Source organism: Balaenoptera acutorostrata, chromosome 1 (genome assembly GCF_949987535.1).
Source record: "Balaenoptera acutorostrata chromosome 1, mBalAcu1.1, whole genome shotgun sequence".
Taxonomy (NCBI): Eukaryota; Metazoa; Chordata; class Mammalia; order Artiodactyla; family Balaenopteridae; genus Balaenoptera; species Balaenoptera acutorostrata.
The window spans coordinates 30,868,395-30,882,251 of NC_080064.1; the positions used below are offsets into that span (position 1 = coordinate 30,868,395).

At 48.1% G+C, this 13,857-nt stretch overlaps 2 protein-coding genes across 4 annotated transcripts in view; one reads left to right on the forward strand and one right to left on the reverse strand.

Moving 5' to 3' along the window:
* The first annotated feature begins 21 nt into the window (after positions 1-21).
* Positions 22-1,164, forward strand: C1H1orf122 (chromosome 1 C1orf122 homolog). Its single transcript, XM_057545518.1, has 3 exons — positions 22-147; positions 239-440; positions 688-1,164. The coding sequence occupies exons 1-3, from the start codon at positions 113-115 to the stop codon at positions 781-783; spliced, it is 333 nt and encodes a 110-aa protein (XP_057401501.1). The 5' UTR covers positions 22-112; the 3' UTR covers positions 784-1,164.
* Positions 1,160-13,857, reverse strand: part of MTF1 (metal regulatory transcription factor 1) — a 44,754-nt gene continuing 32,056 nt past the window's right edge. For 2 of the 3 annotated variants that reach the window (XM_007182553.2, XM_007182554.2), the window contains exons 8-11: positions 13,451-13,550; positions 12,130-12,725; positions 8,420-8,483; positions 1,160-7,043 (exon numbers count right to left, since the gene is read on the reverse strand). In XM_007182553.2, coding sequence (XP_007182615.2) covers positions 6,613-7,043; positions 8,420-8,483; positions 12,130-12,725; positions 13,451-13,550 — 1,191 coding nt within the window. In that variant the 3' untranslated portion in view covers positions 1,160-6,612. The remainder of the gene's footprint in view (positions 7,044-8,419; positions 8,484-12,129; positions 12,726-13,450; positions 13,551-13,857) is intronic. The other variant, XM_007182555.2, reaches the window with a different exon arrangement.

The following is a 13,857-nucleotide window of genomic DNA, read 5'->3' on the forward strand; positions in this document are numbered from 1 at the left end:
TTGAAGGAGACCGGTGGGGACGGGGCGGGGCGCAGCTTTGCGGAGCCTTAGCGCAGCGCTGGGGAGGGGGGGCGGCCGAAAGGGGGGCGGTGGTCGGGCCGCGCAGGCGGAGATGGAATGGGGCCCGGGCTCAGACTGGTCACGGGGGTGAGAGGGGGCCCGTTGGGGTGGGGGGAAAGGGGCTCTGACCCCGCGCAAGCGCCGGCCCTGACCGTCTGTCTCGCTCTTTCCCGGGCAGGGAGGCTGCCGGCGTGGACCGTGGGAAGGCGGGGCTGGGGCTCGGCGGGAGGCCACCCCCGCAGCCGCCCCGGGATGAGCGCGCCCAGCAGCTGCTGGATGCGGTGGAGCAGCGGCAGCGGCAGCTCCTGGACACCATCGCCGCCTGCGAGGAGATGCTGCGGCAGCTGGGCCGCCGGCGCCCGGAGCCGGCTGGTGGCGGGGTCAGTGCCCACCCCGGGCTGGGCCTGGGAGGTGGGGACTGCCCACTGGCTGCACTTGCTAAGTTCTGGCTTCCCCTGGAGGGTGGAAGAGTGTCCCCACCGCTTTATCCCCCACTGCCTTTCAGCTGGGCGAGAGGCTTTGGAAAAGTTAAGTGCTATCCAGATGCCAAGTGGCCATCTCTTGCAGGGCCTAATCCAAGGCCTTTCCTCCCAGCCTCACTTTTTTTCTTTCTTCTGTTCCAATCAGAACGTCTCAGCCAAACCTGGAGCACCCTCCCAGACAGCTGTCTCCGCCAGAGGTGGCTTTCCAAAGGATGCTGGCGATGGAGCTACGGAGCCCTGACCATCCCCGAGCCGGGCGCCCTGACTTCTCTCCCTCCCCAGGGCTGGTGGCTGGACTGTGAACAACTCCCTTTCAGTAAAGGGGCCAGTCTTCACTGGCAGTGGCTGGTACTTGGCTCTCAGCCTGGGTGGCAGCTCTGCTAGCAGCTGGGTTCACTCCCACTTCATCCTGGCTGAAGGCAGTGCTGAGCTCTGAAATGTAGCCAACGAATACCCAGTCTGATTACCCAGATTTGGGCAGACCAGCAGTGCTCGCCAGAGTGGTTTGGCCTGCTTTGGGGGATCCAGGTCGTGTTACATGTCCATTTCATGCTTTGGGGGCTCCTAGCCCCACAAAACACTTTTAGCAGAGCCTTGATTAAAAGGAAACCTGCAGACTCTCCTGGTGACCGACCTTTCCTTTCTGTCCCCTCTCTAAGACTCTGATGGCTGGGGAGGGGTGAAGTGGTTGAAAATTGTCAACCATGGGTAGGGTTGGGAAGAAATGCCACAGATACTACCAGATTTAAATAAGCATTTAATTAGGATTTCATTAGTATTTAATATTGCTTTTTCAATTCCAAAAAGTTAAATTTTCACTTCTTAGCAGATATTTTAAAGTACAATATTAAGTTTATACAAAATGAGCAATTAAGCAAACACCATTATTTCACATTCTTCAAAAATACAAATTCATATTTATTCTTTTTTGGGTTTGGAGGTTTCTTCCTTTGGAAGTACTGAACCTGTAACGTTTTCATATCGCTCAGTGGAAGTCTGTTGTTCCCATGTTTCACACTTAAATAAATTTGATAGGCTTTTACATAATCCAAATAAAACTATTTGGGATTTAACCAAGACCTCTGGCCAATGACTAGTGTGTGTCAAAAAAAAGAAGGCTCTCGTGGGTCTTGCTTCTCCTGGCCAGAAGATCTGAGCCAGAGAGTCAGCAAAAACCTGTTTCCAGCCACCTTCCCCAAACAGGGACTAGGAGTTTACGGGGAAAGAGAACAGCTACCTTGAACTCTGACCCCCCACCCGCACATTCTCCAAAACACAACAAAGGATGTAGACTGTTGAGTCAAAGAGCGCCCTGGGGAGGCCTGAGGACACGGGGAAAAGGGCAAGAGAGGCCTCTCTGACTTGGCACCAGTATAAGGATAACAAGAGTATTGCAGAAAACACCCCTGGGTTTTGGTGGAAAAAAAAGGTTTTATGAAAAATTTCCCCGTAAGAAAAAGTAGAACCTGCATTGAGCTGAGAAAGTGACACGACATCATCACCCAATTTGGGGCCCAGCAGGCACACCACCAAAAGGGCAGTGTGTGGTTTTAAACTTTGCTTCCAGTAAAAAAGCTTGTACTCTGTACACATTGACATAAAGATCCAGTTTAATTTGCATTTCTCAGTGCAGACTGAGAAGCCCTCTCTTGAACAGGAGTAACAATGAGAAATGCCCAAACAGTGATCATCAGCTTCCCCAAAGGGTGTGAGAAGAGACAGGGGACCCTTTCTCTTGCCCCGCCCCCAACATATGCCAGAGCAAACGGGCTAAACTGACTACCAATCAGAAATATGCATGATTCAGTTTTGTTGCCTCTCCCCGCCCCGATATTTAGGAATGGTCAATTTCAGATCTATGTCACAGCAGAACCATTTGCATATTGGATCTATGGAAATCTTTCTGCTTTGGCTGAAGTATATTTTAAAACTTCTCTAATTCTCTAGTAGCCTGAGAATTGAAGATAAAATGGGGGGCAGGGAGGGAGAGGGGAGTGAGGGGAAAGGAAGAAAGTTGATAAAGCAGATTATTAACAGCTTTGTTTACTGGATTCAATGAGGGCTGGAGGCTTTTGCTTAAAGAGCCAACAGGGGCAGTAGGGGGAGCAGTATGGAAATGGCTCGTGTTGCCCCCCCCGGCCCCCCCACGACTGCCACAACCTTCCCCAAACATATTTCTGATTGGTGGTATAGGAAAATTGTAAACTCATTAGCAATACTGTTGCAGTTCCACAAATCAATGGTTTCAGTGACTCTGGAGAAGTCTTTAGGATTAAGGACAATGGACATGATTATAAATATAAAAGTCTAGAAGGTGCCAGGTGTCTACCTAGGAACAACCAGTTTCTTCCTTTCAGGCATCACTTTGTAATGGTGAAGAAGGGGGAAAAGATGGCAAGGGACCAAGAAGAAGTGATGAAAAAGGGCCTCAACAGCAGAAAACAGGACCCGCAGCAGTTCTTCAGAGAGCCTGAGGGGGCGCCCTTGGGCACACAGGGAAGGCTTGCATAGATTGAGCAGTTGCTGAGAATGCATAATAGTGTTTCCCTATGGACAGCCTCATGGCACAGGGCTGATGGAGTGGAAAAACGCAGCCAGGCCAGGGCCACATGGGACAACCACCATCAAGCTACACATATTGCACCAAGGTAAGTGCTTTTCTTTTCACACCTCAATTTAACTTTTTTTCTGAGCAAAAAATAAAACTTTGTGGAAAGTATATATGTGTGTGTGTGTGTGTGTGGGTATACACACACACACACAAAAGAAATTGCAGCAATTGGGTTAAAGATAAAATAACGTAAAGTGCTTTTTTATTATTTCTTTAATATACCAATATGAGGTTCTGCAAACTTGTCCCTTTGGACACATTCAGCACATTATACGAAGTCTCTCAGGAAAACCCACCCACCCATTATCCCCATCAGTCCGCTGCCTTGACCCTGAAAGTAAAGCTCTCCAATCTACTGACTCTCCCAGAGGTGGTGAAGAGAAGTCCCTTGCTTCTACCCAGAGAGGCCTTCACACCTTAAGGCCCCTCCTGGACTTTGTACCATGATCTCCTTCTGAGAGGGGCGGAGGGGCAGGGGTGGAATTTAATGAATGACACTAATTCCTGTCATCAAACTAGTGATACCCTCACGAGGTTGGCCAAACTGCCAGGAAAGGCAGGGCCACTTTCCCTCAATGCCTCACCCACCTGCCTGGGAAGGACCAAATTCACTAAGGCAGTTTGGCGGTGCCAGCCAAAGTTTCCTGCCACCTGCCAAGCCCGTGAACTACACAATTCCCCAGGCTGACTAGCATTCTGTAAGGGGGCAGTATAACTGGAGATGCTAGTGGGAGCTGGAAGTCTCAATCTACAGGGTGAAAATGATTAAGGTTACCATGGGAAGAAAAAAGGCGTGATTTTACCTGAAGTCTGCACACCTTCCCTAGCCTCACCCTAGGTTTATTCCTGGGTTTGAAAACCACTCTCCACGAAGGCTCTTTGTGGCTCCACTTTAGCCAGCACCCTCTCTTCTCCAAGGTCCTTGACACTAGGGGCCAGGCTGATAGAAGGGACAGGGGCGGGGAAGAGCGCTAGAAGAAGAAGGAAAGGAGAGACTGCCTACCGTGTGGAGTAAAGGTACTCTTCACAACCACTCACTAGCATTTTAAGCACATTCTTGATGTTTTCAAAAGCTGATTGGATCTGATGGTTCCCCTTGTAATCTCTAGTACCCTCAAAAGGCAGATACTTCAACTAGGAAAATCTGTCAGTCTAAACACAGTTTCTTCATCACCCCTGATCTTTGGAGCAGAAAAGCCACTGACCTGGGCGGACCCCGACACAAGCACAGCCCGGGCTGGCGGGAGGGAAGCAATATTTCAACCATGGCACTTCCGACGGCCTTCCCTAGGCTCCTGCTTTCCACCTCAGCTCCCAGGGAGCCGAACCTCAGGTGAGCCTAGGATGGGCACGTGGGGAGGTCATTTGGGACCCACATGCTGCTCTCTCTCTCGGAAGGTGTGGAGAAAACAGCCAGGGTCCTACCGCAAAGCTTCCTATGGGTGCAAGGCCCAGAGACGGCCATGCTCAGCAGCTGGTTTTCCAGGAAGATGAACCACTGCGGTAACAGAAGGTCCCTCCTGCCTCATCAACTTCTGCTGAGGCCAGTGGCCGCCAGAACCCACCAGCCTTTTGGACAGGAGAGTGCAGAGGGTCAAAAAAAACCCGATTCTCGCGACTAGACTCCTGCAATGAGAAACCACCAGCTGCTTGTAGTTAAGCCCATTTCTCCTCATGGTAGTAACATTTACCACCACTGCCCTCTTGTCCAAATCTGTCCCTGAACATCCTGTCAAAGGCAGGGCCTCTGGCTCCCAGGTAAATGATCTACTCTGGATACTGTCTTGGCTGGCCCTGAGTAATGGCGCAGAGAACAGGAGAGTGAGAGATCTCTCCACCTTAGGGACTGGGAAAGGAAGGCAAGTTACGGCTGCTTTCTGCCCGACATCGTTGACTCAGAAGGGCAGCCCTGTTTGTGGCACCCTGCCCCTCGCTCAAGGCAGGGAAGGGGCCCTTGGGAGGCAGAGGCCTACTCTAGACATTGGGCCATGCCTAGTTTCTGAGCTCAGTGAGTGGGGGGAGCACTCATGACTACATTGATATAGCCAGTTAAGAGAAACTTTCCATTTTAGTGTGGATTGTATTTTATGTTTTATTTTAAGAGGCAATGACTGACTCAGAGCCAAAGGCAGAGAGATGGATATAATTCTATACACAAATCAAAAAAAATTTTTTTTCCTATAATACAACTTAATGAAACATTCCAAATGAGATAACTTATTGCAACATTTCAGGCTTTTTGGTGGAAGGGGAATTTTTTTGTTTTACCCTGAGTAGAAGATCATCGCTTTGTGGTGTTTTTTTTTCTTTTTTTGTTTTTTGTTTAGAAATCATATGACTAAGCTGAGCAAGTCACATCCTTCTTTGCACTGTACTAGGCTGTATGCAAAATCCAGAGGGGTGAGAGGCGGAGATGGGAGGGGGCAACCAAAAGCCTGGCTGGAACCCGGAACCAGGACACCCGGCCTGCCGATGACACGCCACCTGAACAGAACTCCTGTAAAGCTGCACCTTCTCCTGATCAGCAAAATGCAGCTCTTCTGCTCTGAGGAAGAAGATACCCTTCAAGGAAAGCAGACCACCAGCCAGCGACTGGCCATAAACCACATGTCCACTCTAGGACAAAGCAGGGATGTTCCCCGAGAAAAATTCACTGTGATCTGCAAGCAATGGCAACCAACGGAGAAAGAGAGAACCCGAAGGCAAAGACTGTGATCACATCACTAGAGCCTGTTCTGCACATGCGTCATGGACAGAGAGCAGTCAACAACTTGCCTGGGGTCCCTGCGGAAGCGGACCGTCCCTGCGGCCTCGGGCCAGGCTTTTAGCTGCCCATTTGGGCTGCAGGATGACACCTGCCATGGTCACCCTGAGCTCCACCAACACCAAGCGCAGACAACGAAACCATCTCACTTGATCCCTGTCCAGCTCACGGCTGTCTGACCCACCTTTGCCACTTCCCTCTCTGATGGAGTGAGGGTCTGGCCTTCCAAGCAAGCTTCAGCCTCAGACTCAAAAGACACAGAAGGAGCAGCAACACCCGACACACTGAACTCTACTGCCCAGACTACAAAGACCCTAGTGCAAGTGATGGGCAGCATCAGATTGATGGAAACCACACCCTTTCATTTAGAATTTTTATGCATACGAGTAACCTTAATTTCCACGTTCACATGACAATAAGCAAAAGTGACATACAGTGCAGCCAAACAGTTCATTTATAACTTAGCTTTTTTTTTTGTTTTGTTCCGTTTTTGTTTGTTTGTTTTTTTTCTCCAAAGATCAGTTCCTTAAAAATGGATGCTCCTGGGATATGAATAAAGAAAATATGTCTGAAAGGTGAGGATTTCAAACAGTAGATTTCTTCCTCCTTCAAACTGCTGACCCCACGATGGTAGGCATCGCACCTTCTGCCTCCTGCTCGGCCTCTGTTCCTCGAGGTGAGCACATCTGGGCCTTTCACTTGGAGAAGCTGCTGGTCAGGCCCATCTCCTCCTCCTCCTGCAGTAGTGCTTCAATGGGAATCAGATTGGACGGCGTGTCCAGGTTCTGGAGGGACAGAAACTCTGACATATCCATGGCACGTAACGTTTCTGTCTGAGGGTCTGAAGGAGTCACTGCTTGTCTGCTTTGCTCACAGGAAGAGGATGCGGCAGAGGAGGACGACAGGGGGATCGGGGGCGGGGAAAAAGTCTGCGGTGGTAGCTTCAGGCTGGGCTCATCCGGAGGCTGGGCGCTCAGCGCTGGAGCGGGAGGGGAAGGGCAGCCCTTCCTCCTGCTGGCCGCCCGCTCCTTGGCGGAGTCCCGGCACGCACACTGACACTGACAGGCCTCCTCTTGTTTGATGATGATCACAGGGACGCTGAGGCCGATCTGCTGTACAGCGCTCCCTGCGAGAGGGCGAGAGAGACTGCTCTTCAAGTAGCCGCAGGGCAAGGGCAAGAGGGACGGGAGGGTGGAGGACTAGCTCAGCGCCACGACACGGAGGCGGGAACGATGGAAAGGGTAGATGCCGTGCCATGCTCCACGCTTGGTTCTGCTTTAAACTGGACCACGTTCCTCCTCAAGTAAGAGGCCTCTGACACTCCCCATCCCCTCCAAGACAGAAAAGCCACACACCATCTAGATGCACCCTGTATTTCCAGCTTCATTTCCAGCCCCTCTCGCAGGCACCCTCCACGCCAGCCACGGTGGATGCCTCCCTTTTCCTGCACGTTCTTCATAGCTCTGGGCTCAGGGGCTCTTCTTTCTACCTAAACTCTTCTGGAGAACTTACTCTTACCTCTGAGCACCCAGCCCACTGCCCTCCTCTCCCAGCACCTCCAGGCAGTGTTTTCAGCAGGCTTATACCTCAGGGATGGCCCAAGGGCAGCTGCCGTGTGCAGAGCTGTTCCATGCTGTACCAGGCCATTTAGTCCCGCCTGCCCCAGAGGCTCTGACCTCCTTTAGGGCATCCCGCTCACCTTTGCAGCCCCGTCTCAGACACACAGCCAGCCTTGTGTGCACGCACATTCCTTCTCTTTTGCATATGTGTGTTGTGCAGATGCACACTCTGAATTCACACAGGCTTTGTGTGTCTCAAAAGAGCTAGAGACCAAGGGGCTCAGAGAACAGAATGGGAGGGAGTCAGGAGGCCCAAGACCTAGTGCTTTGGCTTTGCCACAAACTCACTTATGAATTTGGGGGACTCATTTAATCTTTCAGGGCCTGAGTTTCTTAATCTATAAAATAAAGAGTTTGAGAGAAAGGACCGTTTAGCTCTATAAGAGTCTCTGACCTAGATGCTGTTTCTTCATTACTGTAATTAGAAAAGAGTCCAGTGAATTAACAGCTGCTCTCTTTAGCATGAACTGTGATTCCGACTTTTTTCTGGCTACATTAAAGCCTATATCTGTTTTTTCATTATTTTATTTTTTTGGCCGTGCAGTGCGGTTTGCAGGATCTTAGATCCCTGACCAGGGATCGATCCCAGGCCCCCTGCAGTGGAAGTGCAGAGTCCTAACCACTGGACCACCAGGGAATTTCCTAAAGGCTATATCTGAAAGGGAAAGAACCGTTACTAGTTAAAGAATGTTACATGTGGTATTTATGCTATAAGTCCAGTAACTTTCAATAGTTGTAAGAATATTAAATACTCTAATAATACAAACGTGATAAATTTAATTTAAAAAATGTTTAAATCCCGGGCAAAGCAACAATTAACTAACTGTGCCCCAAGGGGCCCAGAGAGTTGACTTCCTTTTAAAGCTAACACAGAATTTCATACCTGTGCTACTGGCTACTGGTACTGCAGTGGTAAAAAACACCTTCTCAACTTTAGATGCTTGCTGCTGGAAAAAAAAAAAAAAAAAGAAAAAATCACATTTATGGCTACTCAAATATGGCAGATCTCCAAGGGCCTAAATAAAGCCTCCCCAGTTGTAATGGTCATCCAAGAGGACAGAAAACCCTCAGTGTTCAGGGATTTTTGTACTGAGCGGTGTTTTTGTTTGTGCTCTGACATGAGGTCACCGCACTGTTTGACATTCAGTGCTGACAGTGTAGCCGGCTTTGTCCCCTCCCTACTCCTTGGCTGTCTCCCAGCTGCCTAATCCAGTAGGTTCTGTGCACCCAAAGGCTCCTCCAAGGTTGCTTTTCTCACGTGGATGGTCTTCTCAGAGGGAGCCCCAGGGCTAGCTTCCCCTCTAAGCTCTCCACTCCCTGCCAACCCCCAATACTTCTAGGAGACTGGAAAGTTCTTTTTTCCCCTCAAGGACTAAGCTGCATGCTAAGAAGAGGCTAAGACTCCCTCTCACAGGCGGAAGACCTCCTGTGAAGGCCCTGGGCAGTGTGCTGTAAGCTGCATGGGGCACGTGCTCAAGGGTAGGCCCTGGACTCAGTCACACATGGATTCAAGTCCAAGTTGGGCCACTTAGTTGTTGAGGTCAGGCAAGTAATTTAACCTCTTAGAGTCGCAGTTTCCTCATCTGTAAAAACAGGGACGCCAACCAAAGACTCTCCCAAAGGCCCCCAAAAGGATGAAATGAGATGATGTGTGTGGAGCCCAGGGCACACCGTGAGCATTCAGCAAACACTAGCTCTTTATATGATTACCAAGTAGGACTATCGGGCCATGCCCAGAAATCACCCCTCACTTTAGTACACTTCCGATTCAACTGGCTATAGGGTTTCTGCTTTCTTCAAGTCTTATTTTAAAAAGGGCTTTATCTTTCATCCTTTTAAGGAAAAAAAGTGTCTCTAAGATGAGTCTAGGAGGAACGTGAAAGCTTCTGGCTAAGTTACAGGAGAGGACACTATAAAATAATGATGGAGAAATGAGACCTATACTTAAATACATGAAAATGAATTGGGTGGAAAAGGAATGAGCTGTTCCATGTAGTTCTCCAGGGCAGATCCAGGAAAAGAAGATTAAAAACTACATGGAGGCATGTGGCTGCCAGAGGGGAGGAGAGAAATAGGTGAAGGAGAGTAAGAAGTGCAAAAATCCAGTTGCAAAATAAATGAGTCACGGGTAGGAAATGTACAGTGCAGGGAATACAGTCAATAAGTATCTAAATCTTTGGATGGTGACATATCGTAACTAGACTTAACATGGTGATCATTTTGAAATGTACAGAAATATCACTATGTTGTGTAACAGGAACTAACACAGGTAGGTCGATCATACTTCAAAACAAACACATAAATTCATTGAAAAAGAGATCACATATGTGGTTAGCAGAGGCAGGGGTGGGGTGGGGAGAGGGGGAATTGGATGAGGGCAGTCGAAAGACCCAAATTTCCAGATATAAGATAAAGAAGTACTAGGGATGTAATGAACAATGTGATAAACATGATTAACACTGCTGTAGGTTAATATGAAAGTTGTTAAAAGAATAAATCCTAAAAGTGCTCATCACACGCACACATTTTTTTCTATTTCTTTAATTCTGTATCTCTATGAGATGATGGATGCTCACGAAGCTTGTGTCATTGTGCTGTACACCTTAAGCTTATACACTGCTGTATGTCAATTATATCTCAATAAAACTGGAAGAAAAAAGAAAAAAATGCCACTATCATAAATGAGAAAGTATGATCACTTTCTGTACATAGCCATCAGCAAATATATGAACAATAAAAATAATGAAAATAATTTTCTTTTTTTTTTTTTTGGCCTCTCTGCACAACATGCGGGATCTTAGTTCCCCGACCAGGGACTGAACCCGCGCCCCCTGCTGCAGAAGCACAGAGTCTTCACCACTGGACCGCCGGGGAAGTCCCTGAAAATAATTTTGAATAATGAAAACAACAGTACCAACCAGAAAACCCAACTACATGGAGGCAGATTGATTGGCTCATAAGGCTGAAAAGACCCTTCCAGTGACTCTGGCCACCTAAGACTGGAACCAGGTTGCCTCCAGAGGTGGTTGGCACCCACCCCATTTATGGAATTTGAGTACCCACTATTTAGCTCTAACCTACCTTTCCAGTTTGTTTGACTGCATCATACATCCACCCAGACTTTCTCCCACTTAGTATATCCTTTTCTCCATCTAAATCCTACTCATACTTCAAGGCTCACCTGACCTGTATGCCCACCCAACAAGCCTTTAGTCTCTAAACCCCTCATCTGGCAGCACGATGTAGCAGTCAAGAGCATGGGCTCTGGGATTGGTCTGTCTGTGCTTCGCCACTTGTAAGCTGTGTGACCTTGGGCTAGTCAATTAACTTCTCTGGGCCTCAGCTCTCCACTGGTAAAATCATATCTACCTCCTAGGCCTGTTGTGATTAAATCATTAAAAAGTACTTAGCATGGTGAGTGACATCTAGAGATACAGACATATAGAGACAATAAAAAGATCAGTGGTTGCTTAGGGAGAGGGGGAGAGGGAGATGGGATGAAGAAGTGAAGCAGAGGAGATTTTTAGGGTGGTGAAACTATTCTGGATACTGTAATGGTAGATATATGCCATCATGCATTTGTCAAAACCCACAGAACCATACTATACCAAGAGTGAACCCTAAGGTAAACTATGAACTTAAGTTAATAGTAATGCATCGATATTAATTCACCAATTATAACAAATGTACCACACTGATGCAAGATGTTAATAAAAGGGAAAACTAGGCTGGTGGGGGCAGGGAGCAGGAAGCGTATGGAAATTCTCTGTTCTATCTGTTCAATAAAACCTGAAAAAAATATAATCTAAAAATAAGGTACCTAAGGTACTGACTGGCACATGTTAGACCCTCGATTTTAAAAAGTGCTTAGTTAGCACAGTAAGCCTATACACATTAGTAAGGGCTCAATAAATTACAGCTATTGTTATTTTTTATTACCATTATTTTTATTTGACACTTTACCTACTGGTAGTGTTAACTTTCTTTTAGGCATTTTAGCCTTTTTAACTAGAATATAGGTTTTTATGAAAAAGAGATCGTGGTTTTTTCACTTTTCCATATCCCCAAGAGTATCCTGTGTGGTATCTGATAAATAGCAGGCCCTCAAAATATATTCAATTGAACGACCAAGTCATTTCCTTAGTCATCAAGACCACACCCTTTGGTAGAAAATGGCTCTACGGTTTGCTCTGGGAGCACAGATCACGTCTCTGACTTGGCTACTGCCGTCTGCTTCCATCTGATGGGGTCACATCGGTCCCTCATCCCAGTCTGGACTCTGTCCTGGACAAGAACCCGCTTTCCTGAAATGTTCTCAGGCTCTCCTGTCCTAGCTGACAGGATTAGACCACAGCTGAAATATCCAGGTAAACTTGAAGGCTGTTTCTCTGCCCCGACCCCTCCACTGCAGGTACTGACTGCAGCATTCCTGGGTTTATACTTGCTTGATTATGGGGAAATGACTAAGTGTTAGAATGACATGTTTCAGGGTGGATATGACAGCCGTTTTCCTTTTTGAAGTAAAAGCCTCTGCACACGTCACCCACGGAAATACACTCCAGCCCACGGGATCCATTCCCACATAAAACTCACAATTTGTTCTTGGGTGTGGGGTGAGCTGGTGGCACCATTCAGTATCCACTGTAAGTTCTGTTCTCCCATGACGAGGCTGGGCTGCAGGAGAGCCGTGCTGGGAGTCGGGGTGATGGTTATGGTGGGACTGCTAGTTAGGACGGAGTTGGCATCCAGGGGCAGAGTCTGGACCATGGCCGGCAGGGGCTCAGTAGTACTCTGTGGTTGAGGCGGTGCTGCCATGGCTGACGCCACTGCCGCTGCTGATGCCAAAGCCCCAGCGACAACAGAAAGTCCCGGCACGATGGGCTGCGGTGCCTGGGGGTGCGGAAGAAACTCTTGATGATTAGCAGCAAACTGTGTGCTGTGGGGAACAGGCACTTCTGGAGGTTGTAAGAGAGCAGGGGGGTTGCCGAATGCAGCTTGCTGGGAACCAGTTCCTAGGGAGGGAGCAGGCAGAGGAGCAGACGGTGCTGAGGCTGGTAGTAGAGGCTGGGGTGGCTCGGAGAGGCCAGGATGCAGTACAAGTGGAATAGATAAAGATGCTGAATGTCTTGTGGATGGCAGAACATCACTGACTGACTCTGCATCACCATTAAAATTTTCAATCAAGGCAGCTGGCAAGAAAAAGAAATAGAAATATATATACATATTCCAAGCCTCATATGAGCCACGAAAACACAGTCATTATGGGCTACACCAAAGACAGCTGAAGTCTGTTACAGTTGATTCCTCCAATGCTGGCAGGCTGGCTTTCTGCTTTTCATGTAATGACCCCTCCAGTCAAAGCACCAGGCTTCACGATCAACCTTACTCTCTAAACGTGAAGACCTAGTATGGGTCTAACCATAAAAAAATGTGTCCTACAGCTTTTCTGGAAAAGAGATTAGACATCCTTTTCTTGGCATATGATCAGTGAACACACTTTCTGACTACTGTGAAGCTTCACGGACAGATTTTCATTCAAACACAATCTGATCTACGCATCTGAAGTTTGGTTTGTGGATCCTGCCCACTCATGAACGGAGGTGTCACATCAGGAGAAAGAGCTCACAACTGTTCTCACTTTTTAAAGCCAACAAGAGCTTTTGGAAAAGGGGACCCTCTTCTTTTGAGGGTCCAGGGAAAGTAGATCCTCAAGTAAACCCTTGATGAGGGAAGTAGGGAAAAAAAAGATGGACTGAACTGAAAAGCCCATCCTTTTCTGACCCCTCACTGAAAGTACACTTCACTAAAGGAACTGAAATATTTCACTGTGCTTGACATCTACACTGTGTCAACAAGTGTGAATTCCCATTCCCAGTGCAGAGATTTGGGCAGGAAGAGAGTCTGTATAACAAACCTGTCTGTTGAGGATCTTCCTGAATTGCTGGATCATCTGACTTCTGGAACATTGGTTCAAAAATGATTGCTGGTGAAAGTGTGCTGAAAGTGTTCTGGCCCTGTGTCAGAGACAGAGACAAAAGTGTAAGGCTCGCCATCCGAAAGCAGGTCTTCACCATGAGAGAACACAGAGCAGCAGAACTAGAATAATCTCTGGGGCTTCCCTGGTGGCGCAGTGGTTAAGAATCCGACTGCCAATGAGGGGACATAGATTCGAGCCCTGGTCCAGGAAGATCCCACATGCCGCGGAGCAACTAAGCCCGTGCGCCACAACTACTGAGCCTGCGCTCTAGAACCCGTGCGCCACAACTACTGAGCCTGTGTGCCACAACTACTGAAGCTCGCGCGCCTAGAGTCTGTGCTCCA

What these genes read in the sequence shown, in the direction of transcription:
- C1H1orf122 (XM_057545518.1), top strand. Translation starts at nt 113, where the DNA reads ATGGAATGGGGCCCGGGCTCAGACTGGTCACGGGG. An exon ending in GGCTCAGACTGGTCACGGGG is followed by an intron (nt 148 to 238) that starts GTGAGAGGGGGC and finishes TTTCCCGGGCAG; the next exon opens with GGAGGCTGCCGGCGTGGACC. An exon ending in CGGAGCCGGCTGGTGGCGGG is followed by an intron (nt 441 to 687) that starts GTCAGTGCCCAC and finishes TGTTCCAATCAG; the next exon opens with AACGTCTCAGCCAAACCTGG.